Source organism: Cyprinus carpio, chromosome A16 (assembly GCF_018340385.1).
Source record: "Cyprinus carpio isolate SPL01 chromosome A16, ASM1834038v1, whole genome shotgun sequence".
NCBI lineage: Eukaryota > Metazoa > Chordata > Actinopteri > Cypriniformes > Cyprinidae > Cyprinus > Cyprinus carpio.
Window position 1 is genome coordinate 20,750,096 of NC_056587.1, and position 18,407 is coordinate 20,768,502.

Below are 18,407 nucleotides of genomic sequence, written 5' to 3' on the forward strand. Positions count from 1 at the left end.
GAGTCTCGTTCTGTCACAGAGACAGGTGTGATTTTTCAGGACACCTCTTTCACTGATATCTGTCAGACAGTAGGGACATTTCCTGCAAGTTGATCCATAAAAATCTCCCTTACAGCACTTTTATGTTGGAGTTGTTTGTTGGAGAAAAAAAGAGGCATTATCTCATAAAATCAAGTAACAGTGACAGCGGTGACAGATTCATTCCTCCCAAGAGACAACACCGCAAACTCTTCCTGCTAAGAGTCTTTCATTTCTCTTTCCAAAGAGCCACATTACCATCAGAGTCTGCTTTCATCCTTCAGGTGTAGAAACAGCATCACACTGATGTGTCTGGCTTACGCTCTGCTGTGTCTCTAGAAGGATCTCCTGTAGATCAAGCTTTTGTCATCGTAAAATCAAAGCATCGCACCAGGATTGTGCACCATTCAAAATGAAATAACATATGATTTTTAGAATATAATTTAGTTGATGTGAACTGAATTTGAATCGAGGTGGCAAACAGTATGCAGAACTGTGAGAGCAATTTGAATTTAATGAAGTAGAATCAAAATGGATTAAACTTCAGGACTAAAAATTTAAATTCAGGGACTGTAAATTAAACTTCTGCAGGTGTAGTTTTGAATATTTAATTTCCCACTATAATTATCCTTAAACGTGCTATTCAACACACAATTTATGGACTTTTTCCAGAAATATAAGATTAGATATTAATAATTAATTAATAATTAATACTTCGGACATGTTAGCCTATTAAATTTTTATTTTTGTATTATATATATATATATATATATATATATATATATATATAGTTCGGTATAATGTCAAAAAATATCCAAAAAATTTTTTTTTCCAAATGTTTTAATAATATATTTTATTTATTAAATATATATTTTAATGCATAACTGTTTAATATTATTATTATTATTATTATTATTATTATTATTATTATTATTATTATTATTATTATAGATGATTAGCTCCAATTTGAAGACTTTAAATTGGAACATAACAGATCAGCTTTTTTTATTTTTATACCAATATTTATATTATATTAAGGTACCTGAAAATGAGACGTTAAAGTGAGCTAATTGTTTAAAGTAAATTAAATATAGTTTCTGTTTTTATTTATATATATTCTGAATATCAGGGAATACATACATAACTGGTTCAAATAAATGATGTCATTATTTGTTTTGTCACAAAATTTAAGAAAAGCTAATAAAAATTTTATCTGCATGTGACTGATGAATTGCTTTGAATTGCATTTCATTAAATTGCTCTTCCTGTGATTTCAGTTAAACATCCTGGGGCCAGATTCACACTCATGAATGAAAAGCGAGGCATTTCTTTAGATTGTGTATGATGCGGTGCAGATCATCCTGAAGCCGTCCTCACCTCAGCGAGCAGATGTGACATCAAGCTGACAGTGCTGTCACCGCAGCGGCGGACAGCTGTGTAACACAGACACGGGCCAGACCTTCTGAGAGCCTAATGACTCAATCACGCTGACTACACCTGCAATACGAAGACATGCACAAGACTTATCAGACACTGACAGTGTAAGAGCGCCACCTTTTGATCAAACCACATTTAAAATTGATTCCCTATAGGCTACACAATAATTCTAGTCATACTCATCCGATGTTGTGTTTATTACCCATAATATTTCTGTACTTTTGTGTGTGTGTGTGTGCGCGTGCTTTTGAAATTATTTAATAAAAAGTAGTACCATGATGATGCCATATATTTTCGTACTTTTTAACACCATATTTTTTCTATTTAATAGTTCATATTAAAAAAAATATTAAAAAAAATAAACAATAATTAAAAAAAATAAAAAAAAAAATAAAATAAAAAATAACCATAAAAAAAAAAAAAAAAAAAAAAAAAAATAAAATGTCTTGGCAACAAACTAAAATAAGTTTAGATTTAACTACTTGACTGATTAATTAAATAAATAAAAAAAATACTAAAATGTAATCTAAATTTAAAATGAAAACAAACAAAAAAATTAAAGCTCATTAAAAAATATTAAGAAATACTACAACAGTATATAATAATACTGACATGTACCATGATAACACCTTGATATTTGGACGTGCATGGTACTGCCATGTTTTTTAAACATGAACCACAAAAATAGCATTTATTTTTGGGCATATTTAAAACTTTTTTTTTTTATTTATTGTAAAATGAATTGCACTGTTCATAATAACACAGTTTCCATTGTTTTACAAAATCAAAAATCCACTCCAAGCTCTAGTAAAATCACTGCATGCACAGCCTCGAGTGCGTTAATGCATACTTATTTCCATGATGATTTCTCATTAGGCATTACTTTTCCAGACACACTGACTCCATCAGCGCAGGTAAATGCATCTGTGCCGCTGCAACCTCACAAAACCAAGATAACTGTAATATTCATTTACACACTCCTTATGGCTTCGTTCAGTCATTACACAAAGTAAACATTTATGTTTTTACACCGTAAAGCCACTGTATTGTGAAAGGCAGGCATCTTGCTTTGTCTGTGGAGTCTGGAACAAACTCAAATGAGCACATTACCCGCAAAACGCCTCAGGAGACTTCCTTAATACAGGTCCCTTTGTACATGACTGAACACATAAGCCCCATGAAATTCACTCTCCGGTATTTTTAATAGAAACATGGGCGTTCTTATTTTGGCAGAGGCTTATAGCAGGGTTTGCCTGTTATAATAAATATCAAGCTTCTCGTATGGCTTTGTTTGAGAGAAATAAAAGATGATATCCATTAATTGCTGTCTGCTTTGTTTGTCATTTCCATACATCCGCTAATAAAATTTACAGAAGCGAAAATCCATTTGTGTGTAGGTAACCCGCACATTTGCGCAGCTAACGCAGAAAAGGCTGATGTTTAATGGCCCTCTGGGAATTCATCCATAAAACCCTCTGCTAATTCACACTGCTAGAGTTCAGTTCTCAGGCTGAAACTTTCCTCACCAAGGCGTGTCTAATGAAAGGCAGTGCTCTAATACATCTCACAGTTTGGCAGGTATCAGTGAGTCAATTATGGAAGTAAACAGGCCTTCGAGTTTCACTTGCTGTCACCAAGCAAATGAGGAACAATGCATTTAAAATGAAAATGCACCTCGCCGTCATGTATATAATCCAAACACGTATGACTTTCGTTCTTCCACTGAACACAAAAGGAGATATTTTACAGGTTATCAATCTTCTGTTTTCTTGAAATGTGTATGGTCACCTCTCAAGGACAAAAAACACAGTAAGTCTCATAAATATGGTCCATACAATTCATGCGCTATGTTTCATGTCTGAAGTCATACGATAACAGATAACAGACTGAAATGTCAGCTGTTATTCACATTATTCTGCAACTCCTTTGCATACTGACATCAAACCTGGCACACATTTTTACATTTATTAATATATTTTATTTTATTTTAATTATATAATATTTATTTATATATGTGTTTAAATAAATTAATGACATTAATATATTTAGTAGAATAAATTAGAATAAATTTTAAAAGATTTAAATTTATTATTATTATGAATTTATAATTTATAATTATCTAAATTATATAATTATATACATTTAAAATTGTACTGCTTTTTCTAATTAATTTTGAATTTTATTCATTATATATTCGAACAACATACACTAAAACATTGTACACTTGACTGAATTTGTTTCTCATGATTATGATTATAAGAAAGAATCCTGATCAAAAGGCATCTGCCTAAATGCTTGAAATTTATTTTCTAGATACATAAATTATGCATACATGTTCTTTAAAAATCTATGTGTATATATATATATATATATATATATATATATATATATATATATATATATATATATATATATATATATATGATTGTTTATTTTTATTTTTTTCCTATTGATGAGTAGTCAGTGAAGTAAGAGCAGCCAGCAAGTGTCTGGCATACATGGAAACAGCATCAATATTGTTAAAAGTCAAAGAGTGAAGGGGCGGATACTTGGACGAAATTAAAATATAGAAAAAAATAAAATACAGGACGATACAAAAATGTATGGGTAGGATAAGTAAACAATGCAATGGTATATTGTTTCTTTATTTAAATGAGCAATGATCCCCAAAATGGTTCCACCACTGCAGGAAGGTTTTCTAAACTCTTAAAAATAAACATTCCAAAAGCGGGTTTTTGCAGTGATGTCACTGAAGACCCATCATATTCCCCAAAGAACCTTTCAAGCGAACAGTTCTTAAAAGAACCATTTTTTTTCTTAGTGCGAAGAACATTTTAATAATCTAAAGAACCTTTTTCTACTATTAAAAAAAATAATAATAATAACTTATGTGGAATGGAAAGGTTCTATGGATATTAAAGGTTCTTCATAGAATCATCAATGCCAATAAAGAACCTGTGCAAGTACACAGAAATCTCTTTTTGGGGTGTATAAGACAAACTGGATGGGTGACCGGACTGAAGGACTGAAGGAAGGGAGATAATGAGGGGAGTCGCTGCGGCTGGCGTTTACACCCTCCATTAGCATGACAAAGACACTCAGCACAGAGTGTGGCCCTGACCTTCAGCCCTGACAGGGTGTGAGAGAGGAAGCGCTGAGACTAAAGCCTCCTCATTCTCACAGACACACGGGTCCCGGCTGCCCTTCGCCGCCTGCCTGCCATATTATCATGCTGATCTGATGGACGCCCCTGAGCAATACAAAGCATGGAGCAACAGAACGAGACCCAATCTCATCATTCAATAGGGCTCAAGTAGCTAAAGCAAAGAAAAGCACACTGTAAATACAGTGAGTTCACAAGCGGCAGGTCATTATTATGCAATCGTCTGGCGTTTGAAATTGATTTAGTCTCAATATAGCAAAGTGAAATCTTAGCTATTGAAGCTTATTAACAGAAAATTACAGACATTTGCTGAATTTTACTCACAGGGTATCAGATCACTAGAGATTAGAGAGATTTTTCATAATACACAGCAGAGTCCAAAAGCATGAAATCAGTTTTTTTATTTTTAAACAAACATTGTGACCCAAAATAAGCAAATGTTTGCTGTAATGTACATACCATTCAGACCTTGGCTGTAGAAGTCTTATCCCTGTCTGTTTTCCTCTCAGGCTGCTTTTTAAGCTTTCACTTGAGCTTGTAAAACCCTGCAAAGACCAAAGATACTCTGAGCCAAAAACCTCAAAATGAAATGGACAGATTAAATGAAACGAAAGGAGGGACAGGAAAGAAAATGTGTTGGTAATCTTTTTTTCATAGTAAATCCTCATTAGTGAAATTACACCCCACAGCATCAGCCTAATGGAGACATTTAAATGCAGACTTATCATTGACAAAATATAACTAGAAAAATAGATTAATAATATAAAAAAAATCTAATTCAATTGCTAATTAATTTATTTTAATTGATCATTTTAAATAAATTATAAAGTATTATTATTGCTGTTGAAAGAATACTTAAATGTGACAAAAGAATTAACACAAATATTTAAAAAATGTCAGAAAGTGTAATGTTGTCCTATTACCTTTATCATGGAAACTTTATTTATATTTATTATATTTATATATAAAATTATAGAAATGTTTTATATTTATTATAAAGCGCTAGTAATGCATTACATTTACTTATTTTATTTAAAAAAAAAAAAATTAAATGTCAGAAATTGTAATGTTCTCCCTTTATCATGGAAACTATATTTGTATTTACAAAGTTTATATATAAGATTATATAGATTATATATATATATATATATATATATATATATATATATATATATATATATATATATATATATATATATATATATATATACATATTCTATTTAATATTTATTATAATATTAGCAATATTATTTTATTAGCCTAAAATAATTAATAAAAACGTTTATAAAAATGGCAGAAAGTGTAATGTTGTCCTATCATGTTTATTATGGAAACTATATTTATATTTACTCTACAGTACACACACACACACACATAGCGTATAATATGAATTATATTTACATATAAGTTTATATAAATTAAATATACAATTTATTTTCCAAATATTTTTTCTAAATATTTTTTTTCTATGTTTCATATTATTAACATTAGTAATGCACCAAAATGAGATCACCTTCAGACAGCAGTATTTGATTATTTTGTGATGAATGTGGGTAATACCAAGTTGCTGCAGTTATTCTGGTGGAAATTACCATGGTACATTTTTGTCATGGCAGCTATTGCAGTCAAAGTTTTTAAGTGTTTCATTAATTTATGTGGGTCTCTTTATTAGAGGTATAAGTATGAACCTGTCCTCTCAAGTGTAGCCAAACAATTTCACACTCACACACGGACGCGAGAGCGAACGCGCCGCGCGTGCACGGCCGAGGCGAGAGCGCGCGTAGAGGCGGTCCGGCTGCTTCAGTTTCTGTAATCGCTTTTTTCTGCTACCTTCAGTTAAATAGCGACGAGACGAGAACGAGCGGACGGCCCGACTCCGACTACACGGTATCATCCAGGAAAAGCGAACCGGGACTCCACATCGACGGCCGCTCGGCAGGTAAATATCCTCGCGTGTCCGTCAGAGCCCTTCGACCGTGCGTGAAAAGTCGCTAAATGTCCCGCGAAAGTGCTTGTGTGTGCGGGGATGTGCGGGACGAGCCTTCTCCTTTGTGCCGAGCCAGTTGCTCATCGTGGTCATCACGGGGGAATCGTTGCACGGTTTTCCCCCTCACGCTTTTCCCAGGCGTTTGGAGAATATCGCGGCGGAAGCTCGACGGGCGCGTTTGATCCGCATATTGTGTGCGGGATCGCGAAGCGCTCGCGGCCTCCCGCATAAATAGACGCTCCTGTATAACGCGCATCGCGCACGCAGCTGCTGCAGCGGCAGGGTTTCTGCGATACAGCGCAATCTGACAGCCAGGTGCTTCAATGATTCCCTACAATGCCTTTCACATTGAAGTATACACTAGATATATAGTAGCAGTGAACCCCTCTGTGTGCTACAACTGGGGAAAACCCTTGATATTGTGGTGACACCCTTTTGGGCTGTTCTGCTGAGTGCATATTTATTATTTAGTGGTAAAATAAATACCCGCACAGGTTAGGTTTGTGGACTTAATATGATACCCAAATAATTACTATACTACAATAGTGCCTTTACAGCCAGTGTGTACTTTGGCATGCAAATATACCCTAATAGGTGCAAGATTTGATACCCTTGCCTTTATGGGTGCAGATTTTGTGCTGTAGAAGAATCACGCATATTATGGTTAAAAATACCCCAAAAGTTAATTCTGTGGACCTAAAATATACCCTTATTATGTGCTTTTGTGGTACAGGTTTGTGCTACACATAAACACACACACACACATATATATAAATAAATAAATAAATATATATATATATATATATATATATATATATATATAAAAATACACTATATATATATATATATATATATATATATATAAAAATACACACACACACTGCGGTTTGGGATCAGTAAGATTTTTAATGTGTTTAAAGAAGTCTCTTCTGCTCATCAAGGTTGCATTTATTTGATTAAAAATACAGAAAAACATCAGTAATATTGTAAAATATTATTACCATTTAAAATAATTGTATTCTATTTTAATATACTTTAAAATGTAATTTATTCCTGTGATGCAGAGCTGAATTTTCATCAGCATCATTACTCCAGTCTTCAGTGTCACATGATCCTTCAGAAATCATTCTAATATGCTGATTTATTAGTTTTACTGCTTAATATTTTTTTTGGAAACTGTAATACTTTTTCCATGATTCTTTGATGCATAAACAGTTAAAAAGAACAGCATATATTCAAAATAGAAATCTTATGTAACAATATACACAGCCATTCAAAAGTTTGCAGTCAGTATTTTTTGTGTGTGTGTGTGTGTATATATATTTATAAACATGCATGCATACATAGAAAAAAAAAAAAAAAAAAACTTTTACATTTGGGTTCAGAATTGTTCTTATTCCACTTTACCGTGTGTATATTGAAGGACTAAATTGCTTTTCTTGCTCAACGGTCAAGTTTGTGTGGGCCGTGAGAGGTTTAGCCTTTTAATTTCCGTCCAGATCTTAAGCATTAAGATACATTACCTCTGAATGAGTGAACAAGGGACTAAAGGTCGCTAAACAGAACCTGAGACCCACACATCGATGTGATTTATCATTGACTGGAACGAAGCGCGCACTATTTGAAGGGAAATAACTCAAGCAGGACCCTGAACCAGCAGTATTGTGTCTAAAAAAAACCCAAGCACACTGACTGTATTCGCAGCCATTAACTCTCTGGCATGATTGCATGTGTGCTGCAGTTTAAATGTTTTATGACTCATTTCCCACATTATCACAAAACGAGTTGACCCGTAAAATCCACTCTCAGAAGTGTTAATACCTTCCTGTTGGTGTATCTGTGATCATTTACGACTTGGATCTGAAAAAGAGGTGACCTAGCGTGAACACCCGGCTCGGCAACTTTGAAGTGGAGTCTTTATTCTCAGTATGCATTGGTTCTGTCTACACTTCATGCATCTTTTATCTTTATTTAAATGCTGATCTGAGAGCGCGGGTTTCATAGGTATTTATTAGCTGGACTCGTGTGGCTTTTAAAGCCTGTGATCAGAGGGTTTTCTTCGCTCTTGCATCTCCTGATAACACCAGAAAGAATTTCTGCTCATCGTTTGAGAAGAGCACCATGGCCCTCGCAGATCAGATAAACATCCAAATCATGATTTGACAGTGATCAAACTTCTGGGAGAAATTTCTAGGGTATTATTTCATTTCTGTCTAGTTCCTGTGACCGTGCAGGAAATGCCTGCTTTAAATTCCATGATTTAATCCATTGAGAAATGACTGCATTGTGATGCATATCAGAATGAACAGAGTATTTGCATATAGAAATTATTTTTTTTATTTTTATTTTTTTTTTTTTTGGAATCATGTGCGCAATAAGACCAGAAACATGCATTATAGTAAATGGGGTCAATTTTTATTTCTTGTTAACTTTAAAATAAAAGATAATAAGCCTGTTTCATGAAACAATAACAGAATGAAAAGCATTTGTAAAACCATTTTTTGTTAATCGTTGCATTGAATTAAATCTTTTACACGGATAACAAATTGGCTAATTCTTTAAGCAATTCTGTTTTGTGGGATTATAGGTTATATTATATATGCATATGGAAATCACATGAGGTTATGCACAATGAAACTAGGTTGTTATAAGCTCCATATATGGTCATTTTTGGGGAAGACGGGCGGGAATGTAAATGTGCATGGTTTTATAAGTCTGAAATTTTGTGCATATGCAAAATCTGCCTTTTATGTGTACGCACACATTTTAAGGATAAAATCTACACACTTTTATATAAGATGCCCCAGAAATGTGCATTAAGAAAGTGAATTCATCCTAAAGATGTGTGAACATACGAAAGGCAGATTTAGTGAATTTTCATGTATAAAACCTTATATAAAACATGCATATGTACATGGTTTTCACCTGTCTTCCCCCAAAATGACCATATATAACCATTACTGGTTTTACAAATGCAAGAGCTGAAGTTTGTGCATACACATAATTTTAGGCTGAAATCTATGTGAAGTTTTATACATGAGGCCCCAGAAATGTGCAATTAGAAAGTGAAAAAGGTCGATTTTAGTCTAACGTTGAGAAAAATAATTGGCCTTGAAGCAAGAATAAAGTTATCTGTAAATCGTGTGTAAAACTATTATTGTGTAAATGGCTGCACTGAAATGAATGTGACATGTTTTTATGGATGATTTGCAAAGAAATTTCATGTTTTTGTTCATACTTTTGAAAATGTATGTTTGTGGGATTGAGATTTAAGAATGAGAGGCTGTTGCACGCAGCCGTAGAAATGCTGTTTATTAATTACAGCTCAGTGTTCAGACTGATAATTAGTATTGTAGAGTAAAACAAAAAAACTCTTGTTAAGAGTTAATCCTAATTCTCTGCTTTCTATTTCAGTTGGGATCACTGTTTATTCGTCTTAATTCAGCGCAGCTATTGACTTCATACCCCTGTGACTTCACCCGACAGTCTGCTAATGTAATCGTGTGTGAATCCTGTTGTTTTTCCAGGGCCAAGATGTCTAGTGAGGTGCAGAGACCAGATGATAGCCCCAGCACAAGCGGAGGGAGTTCAGATATCGAGCAGCGGGAGACGGCACCTCCTCAGCAGGAGCGGGATCTGGTTGCGCCCAAGAAGAAGGAGACCAAGATCTCCAGTAAAACCGCAGCCAAACTCTCCACCAGCGCCAAGAGGTAACTCTCTGGCTGTTTGCTTTTCAACAAATCTGCTTTAGTGGTGCAAAAATGGGACATTATGGGAAATATATTGACACTAAAGTCTTGTTGGTGCTGCTTTACAGCAGAATGTGGCTTTGATGAAGTCGGTTCTGTTATTGTATAAAGCTGGTTGATCTGTATTGTATAAAGCACTATATGAATAAAGGTGACTTGACATTAAGTAGTAACCCAGCAGCACCAAAATTGTTTAACGGATAGAAATGAAACATTGAAAGTCTTAGCATGAATCAGTATTGAATGTAGTCTGGTTTTGTTCATGGTTTTGATCCTCTTTTTCTGCTCAATGCATAAATGTAAAAGTAACACAACCCACCTATCTAGGCATCTCTATAATTTGGCTGATTTCTACCAATTGACTTTTGGATTTGTGCCAAAATACCTGCTGATTTGATTCGATGCACGGCTTTTGTTAGTTGCTTTTCTTCCTTTTTAATAGTTGATAAGTTTATGTATTTGACTAACCTAACTTTGCATGAAAATCTAGTTAGTTTTCCCTGTTCAAAAAGACAAATGTTATTAAATTGTGCATGTGTAAGTTCTCTTAGGAAATTATACTACTTAAAAACTTTCAACCCTGAATCCATCCTGATACAAGTTTTGAAACTGTACTCGTCGTTAAAATAGACAAGGAAGCTGGCAAGGCGTTAAAACACCAAACAACCTTATTAGAAAAGACCCACAGCCCATCAGTTGAGATGCACTTGTCTGTGTAATAATAAAATGCAGAAGTGTAAATTAAAAGCAACATAACGTTTGGATGCTTTTACACCAAAAGGATCTGTGCAATCGCTCTGAAGGACGTATGAACATTGCCTTTGTTGGCAGATGATTGGAGCAAGCTGAAGTTTGCTTCACTGCATTTCTGTTGTTCTCTAAGTGCCGTTCCACATTCGTTCTGTGAACGGGCCTTGCGGGCAACGGTGTAGATTCTCTGAAGGCCTGACTGCAGTACGATGGCATTATGCAATCAGTTGAGCAAAGCTTTGCCTGGGATGCAGTGCTTTTTATAACAGTGACTGCAGCATCTTGTTCCGTCTGCTTTCGAGTGCATATCAAGATCCAAACAGGTCGATTTGGACTGCGGATGGTTTTTGTCTGTGCTTGATGTAACACAATGAGAAAAGCCTAAGGGTTTAGACCGCAACATCAAAAGTGTTTGCTCAAGAAGGAAAGCTGTGTTGATGTTTTGGGCTTCCAAATGAAAACAGTTAACTTGTGCATTTTCACTAGCGATGGGAAATGGACACCGTAACAGTGAACCCAAAAATGAGAATTATTCACTCACCCACATGCCGAGTCTTTATGCAACTGTGGATGCTAACAATTAACTCAGAGGAAGAAAGAATGAACAATGTTAAAAACAATTGCCGTAAATTCAGATTTCATCCAGAACTATAAAGCATGCAAATAAATCATATGCTATTACAAAAAAACTTGAATATCTAAATAATAATAATAATTATTATTATTATATATATATATATATATATAATATATAGATTATATATATATATATATATATATATATATATATAAATTATATATCATTTATCATTTGTATTTAACATTATTATTAGTAGTAGTAGTAGTAGTAGTATTATATAAAATATTTAAAATAATTTTATCTTTATTACCAAGTCTCGTTTTAAACAGTAGGTGTACCAAAGCTATATATTGACATGATATGCATGTACAGCAATTATTTGTCATAAATCAATTTGGTGTCATCTTCTGAGCAGCTTACTCTTATTGTTGCTTTTCAGTGGTTATAGTGTGGCTTAAACTCCCACAAATAGCAACCCACTACTCAAGGTTGGTGTTTTGATGATGTATGGTTTCCTGTTGTAGCTGACTGCCGAAGGAAACGGGCATGATGCTTGCAGTTACTGTGTGCGTGAGTCACTTTTCTTGGAAATGAAACACTTGATTTCACACGCCTTCGCTCGCTCTGACCTCTGAGATAACAACAGGTATCAAAACCATATGCATACAAAACACAAACATACCTTCGACAAATGCACACAAGAGATCCACACACGAGCACAGCAATCCAGACATGCTCCATTCATAAATGCACGCAATCATATAAACATTAAAGTCTTTACTCAAAATACAATCCGCAAATGGTCTATTCATGCTTGTAATGCCATGCAGAAAATCAGTGTCTGTTAAATGTCTGCACTGTTATATGTATGGATACTTTTGAGACTATTGTTCTACAGCCTTAAAAGCTAACCTAATCAGTGCTTTTTTAAATGTGTATCTTAATCTACTGTTCAATAAAAAAGGCTTGCTTTTAATATATATTTACATTTATAATATATGTGTGTATATATAGTGAAATTTTAGAAAACATCTTGAGATATAATGCAGCCCTAAAGGGGAGATTCAGCTTGAAGGCCTGTAAGCGCCCTCTTGAGGAAAACGCCATATCGCACGTTATATCATTATTTAGCTTCAGAGGTATGTATGGACTGATCGGCTTGTTTGTATTTGTGAATCAAGGCGGCAGAACAACAGTCTCGAAAGTATCCATGCATACATGTGTTTGGGTCTTTTGCACACATTTGTGGATTGCTGTGCACGCGACTGGATCTTTTGTGCGTATTTTGTTGAAGGCAACGAGGCCGCAGAAGATGCCAGAGACGTTCAGACTTGAAGTGCGGTGACGGATAAATGGATGTTTTGAAAATGGTGAAATCTGTTAGATCACCTGCTCACTAAAAAGCTGCATTTAAAAACAATGCTCGATTTGGCGACTATAAAGAAGAAACACGGTTTGTCTATCCCTGATTGGTGTTTGGCTTTTCTTTTAAATAGTAACAATTATTATTATTATTATTTATTTTTTAAGCATCTTTATGCAATTATAGATGCTAATGATTGTTAATTCTGAGGAAGAAAAAAAACTAAAAAACGTTGAGATTGTGTTGCATTCAAATTATGCAATAAATTCAGATTTCAACTAGAACAACTAATAAATTGTATGCAGTTACAAAATCTTTAATATTATTTATTAATATTATTGCAGCATTATTGAATGCAATTATTGTTGTTGTTGTTGTTGTTTATTTAATAATAACAATAATAATAATAATAATAATAATAATAATAATAATAATAATAATAATAATAATAATAATTTAATACTACTACTACTACTCATCATCTTCATTTCTAAGTTGTTTTGGATAAAACCATCTGCTAAATGAATACATGTAAATTATTATAAAAGAAAATTAAAAATTGTATAATTGTATAATAATAATAATAATAATACACCCAAGGTCATCTCACAAGCAAGCAAGGATAAAAGATAAAAATACAAATCACTACACAAGACAAAAGCACATTACAACTATATTATTGTTTTTTTATTATTATTATTATTATAAATGTGATTGTCATAAATAAACAAACTCTTAGTGTTTACAGAATATTTACTTAATAATTACTTATTTTTTAAAATAAAAACGTAATGTTTTAAGCATTCAGGCTTATTTAGCATCTGCATGTACGTCGCCTTGTAAATGAACGTTCTCTGTTGAATAAACGAAGGCTTTCTTGTGTTGCAGGATTCAGAAGGAGCTTGCAGAAATCACACTTGACCCTCCACCGAACTGCAGGTAAGAGACTGCTATTTGTGCTGGCCTCTGCCGGAGAGAGAGAGAGAGAGAGAGAGAGAGAGGGTGGGAGATAATGGCCGAGAGAGGATAATGGTTATTGTGTGTTGATGAGGCTGTCAGGCGGGCGAGTGAGAAGAGAGCCGCCACATGTGCCGTTGCAGGATGAGTGGCTGGGGCTCCCCGGGGGCTGCGGAGGAAAACCAGACCTTAACAAAACATATAACTGGAACTGACATTGTCATTGATTTGCCCTCATGTTTGCATCAGGAGAATAATTCCCCACTAGCCCTAGCGTTTAGAGACTACATTTCAGAGCGCTCCTGAACAGTGTCACGTGAGCCAGATGGGGTGATGTGTTTGGATTGCGCTGATCTGTTTGGATTAAGATCTCGTCACCATGACTCTAGGGGTTTGTGGGCATTGCTATGTGGTTGCTAAGGTGTTCTGAGTGGTTTATTAGTGGTTTTTATTTGTGTGTTGTTTCTTTTTTTAATGGCTGATATCTAGCTAGCTAGATACAGTTTAATTAAATAATACAATTTAATGAAATCAGATAATTACTGTTGTTGTCATTTATTTTATTATTATTATATTGATGTTTTACTAATTTATAATATATATATAATAAATAAAAAGGTTAACAAATAAGTAAATTATTTACTTATTTGTTAACCTTTTTATTTATTAATTTATTTTTATTTTTATTATTTTTTTAATATAAAAAAAAAAAAACATTTATCTGTATTCCCAACCCCATTTTCTAAACTACATTTTCATAATGACATTTACAATGCATCCATGGGCAGTGTCATAAATTAATTTATCACCTGAACAAATAATATAATTTAATGAAATCAGATTAGATTATTTTCTATTTATATTTCTATTTTCTATTTTCTATTATTTAAGATAACTTTTACGATGTTTTGTTTTATTTATAATAAGTATTATTTTATTTATTTGCATTTATTAATTTTTTTTATGTATTTATTTTATTATTATTTTTTATATATTTAAAAACATTTATTTGTATTCCCAACCTATTTTCTAAAAAGAAGATTTACTACAATTATATAATGAAATTTATACATCGACAGGCGGTTAAATTTTGGCTGGTGGCATAAATTAATTTATCGTCTCATGACTTGAAATCCGCACAAAAAAAAAAAAAAAGGAAAAAAAAAGAAAATGCACACTATTTGTAGGCAGCTGTGGGTAGATTTCTTTTATCACCTGCCGTCTGTAATTGCACATCTTTCATGTGTGGAGCACAAACGGTGTGAGTTCACTCCAAAGTGGCACTGTTTCTATTTAGATCAAGACATGGATTTTGTTGGATAAAGATAATATCAGTGCTTTTAGAATAAATCAATGTCTGTAACTGGAGATCACTGATAAAGGTGTCATATTCTCCATTTTCACATTTATAGCTTGGAGCAAACACGCTGAAATCTTCACTTTTAGGAATTATCATAACAGTGAGGGATGCTCTTTTTCATCCTGTAACTTCATTCATACCTTAGAAATGTGTCCCTTCTGCCAGACGAATGACACACCAGATGCCAATGTAATAATAAATTATGTTTGCTTTGTAAGCTGTTGGCTGGATATGAGCGAGAATTGAGCAACGCTGTTTTTGTGAGAGTGCCTTCCATTCAACTCTTCCCATATCAATGAGAGCGTCTCCAAATTGATATTGAGTTTATCCCGGCTGCAAAAGAAAGCTGTAGGTGTTCTTTGGATATTTGTGCACCGGTTTTTGTGCCTGTGAGCTGAACCGACGGTAAAAGGATTTCATAAACAAAGAGAACAACAGGCGCCGTTCGAGACTAGATGCTGAGGTATAGGAATAAATACTGTAACACTTTTTTTTTTATCCGGCAGCATATTGTGAGTGTTGCGCTATTTCACAGGGAGTGAAGCAGAAGCAGAAGGGCTCACTGATCGGCTAAATTCAGGGTGTGTGATGTAATTGTGGTCAGGCGGCAGGACTGACAGACTTCTCAGTGTTATACACCTTGTTAAGGCTGGGCGTTATTGTACCATGTGACAGTAGAAATGTGTTGTATATTAATATATATACCAACAAATCAGGAATTAATTTATTATAAGAAATTAAAGATTTAATGAAATGAATATTGTGTATATATAATATAAAATAAGTAAATAAAAGTGAATGTATTAATCCGTTAATTAAATATAAACATAAAGCTATAAACATATTTTATATATTTTATATTTATATATAATGTAATTTACCTTTTCTTTAATTTATTTAATTGACTGAAGGTCTTTAAATTAATTAATTATTTAAATCAATTAATTCAATTAATAATTTCTTAAATGTTTTCAATATATTAATTCTGTGTAATATAAGAACGGATTTAAAAAGATACTTTATTAATCTGTTTTTAAATTACCATAACATTTTGTTCATACCACACACACCTGCATCCATCTCTGTCTGGGCGGCAGCAGTTTGTGTGATGTGACATTCTCTGTAAGATGCTTGCATCAGCAGCTGATCGGACTGTCACCTCTCGTTCCCCGCAATACTGCTGGTTGTTGATTAGCATTACGGTCCTGGGGGAGAATCTGTGCGAGTCATTTTTTACCTCCTGGCCATTAGCTGCAGCGGGGAGGATATGCATATTCATGAGGGGGGAGGGGCAGAGTGACCCACGAGAAATTATCTTGATCAAGTGTGTTGAAGGCCTACATCTCAGACCAGTGGCGGACTGGGACAGTAAATCAGGCCAGGAATTTGACTTCACCCCAGGCCACCTCTGTTGGTGCAGTCACCACCACCCAATTCATGTGTCCACGACTGCTAAACTTGTAGGCTAACCCTGTTAGTTGATGTAACAGGTAGACTACCATACATAATATGAACGGATAAATAAATAAAACCTCCAAAACTCACTAGGAATACACCATCTATATCATCTTTCCCTGAATCCCTCTCTCTCTCACTCTGCACATCTAGCTTCTCTGCAATATGAAATAAGCACTTTCAATAATCCGTATTAATTATGCAGCCATCAATTGTATGTCCATATGATCACAGTCCTACTACTGATGATCTTATAAATCATAAAAGCACATATTGTTCTAAGAGTATAGCCGGCATGTTTAGTTTTGCTTATAGCTTTAAATTTTACCGGAAGTGTTCCTGCTCTGACTCAAAAGCTGAACTGTCCACCCCCTCTTGTTTTAACAGCAGGAGCACTTGGAGCACTAGTGCTAACTGTTGCTGCTTCCTTCGTCACCTTCAAAATAATAAATAAACATTGTAGACTAGACTACATATTGTAGCTAGAAATGGAAAATCAAAAATTTCTGGTCAAATTTCTGGCACTAAAAAAAATACTGTATCCCCATATGTAAAACAGTGTGCTAGTTTTGTCATTAAGATAATGCTCTTTTAAATATATATTTGTAACATTTTTTTAGAATAGTTTTTATCTATTTTAAGTCGCTTTGGAAGAAAGCGTCTGTCTAAAAAAAGCTCTGTCTGCCAAATGATTAACGTAAAATATATAAGGGGTGGAACAGTTCAACTTTTTCCACGGTTAGGTTGTGTTTCACAGTATGTGCTATGGTGTATGGAAAAACTATACTTTCAAAAAATATACATTTTATCATATTATTAAGAATATTCTAACTACACGCAACAGCACAAATAAATACAATATTAAAGCTACAAATAAAATAAACTGACTTTCAGGGTAAGTAATTATAGCATAGTTTTAGAACCGAACAGTTCGACTTTTTCAGTGACCCGTTCCACCCCTAGTAAATATAATGGAAATGTAATGCTGACCGACCTGCTCCCTTACTGGTGAACATGGCTGGGATTTTGCATCAACTTGCTGCGTCTGTGGCCAGGGCTTTTCTCCTTTTTATACGTTCCCGCTCTGCTCCTCCTTTGCTTTTACGCTCCATTTTTTGCACGGTTTTCTAAGATAAAGCCTGCTATAGCTAATTAGGCAGTGCTTCGCTGATGTTGGGTCATGTGGTGGTGTCATTTTCACTCCGCGATCGCCTGATTCGTAGATTCATAAGTCCGTTGGCAATTAATTCGCAGTTGCATCCCAGCCCTATTGCACGTCAGCCTGATCGACTGCACAGCGGCAGCCGGCAGGCCAGAATGACCATCAGGCCACCGGGAAATGTCCCGGTGCTCCCGATGGCCAGTCCGCCCCTGTCTCAGACCCGAGATAAAAGCTGTTACACAGAATTAAAATCAGAGAGAGGGAAATGTTCATGTTGTTTCTACACACACAATGTTGGTTCTCCTAATGGCCAGACAAAAGGCATGATGGGCACTTTTGGCCCTCACTTTAGACTTACTGGTTTCATTTTCTCCATTTAATTCTATTAATTCTGTTATGAACCACAGTGATATAGTGTTTCCTGGG

General features: G+C 34.3%; 1 protein-coding gene across 1 annotated transcript in view; it reads left to right on the top strand.

Annotated features, from left to right (window-relative positions):
- Positions 1–6,377: 6,377 nt before the first annotated feature.
- Positions 6,378–18,407, top strand: part of LOC109055898 (ubiquitin-conjugating enzyme E2 E2) — a 29,749-nt gene continuing 17,719 nt past the window's right edge. The window contains exons 1-3 of the mRNA XM_042773226.1: positions 6,378–6,557; positions 10,133–10,315; positions 13,936–13,986. Of these exons, the coding sequence (XP_042629160.1) occupies positions 10,140–10,315; positions 13,936–13,986 (227 nt within the window). The 5' untranslated portion in view covers positions 6,378–6,557; positions 10,133–10,139. The remainder of the gene's footprint in view (positions 6,558–10,132; positions 10,316–13,935; positions 13,987–18,407) is intronic.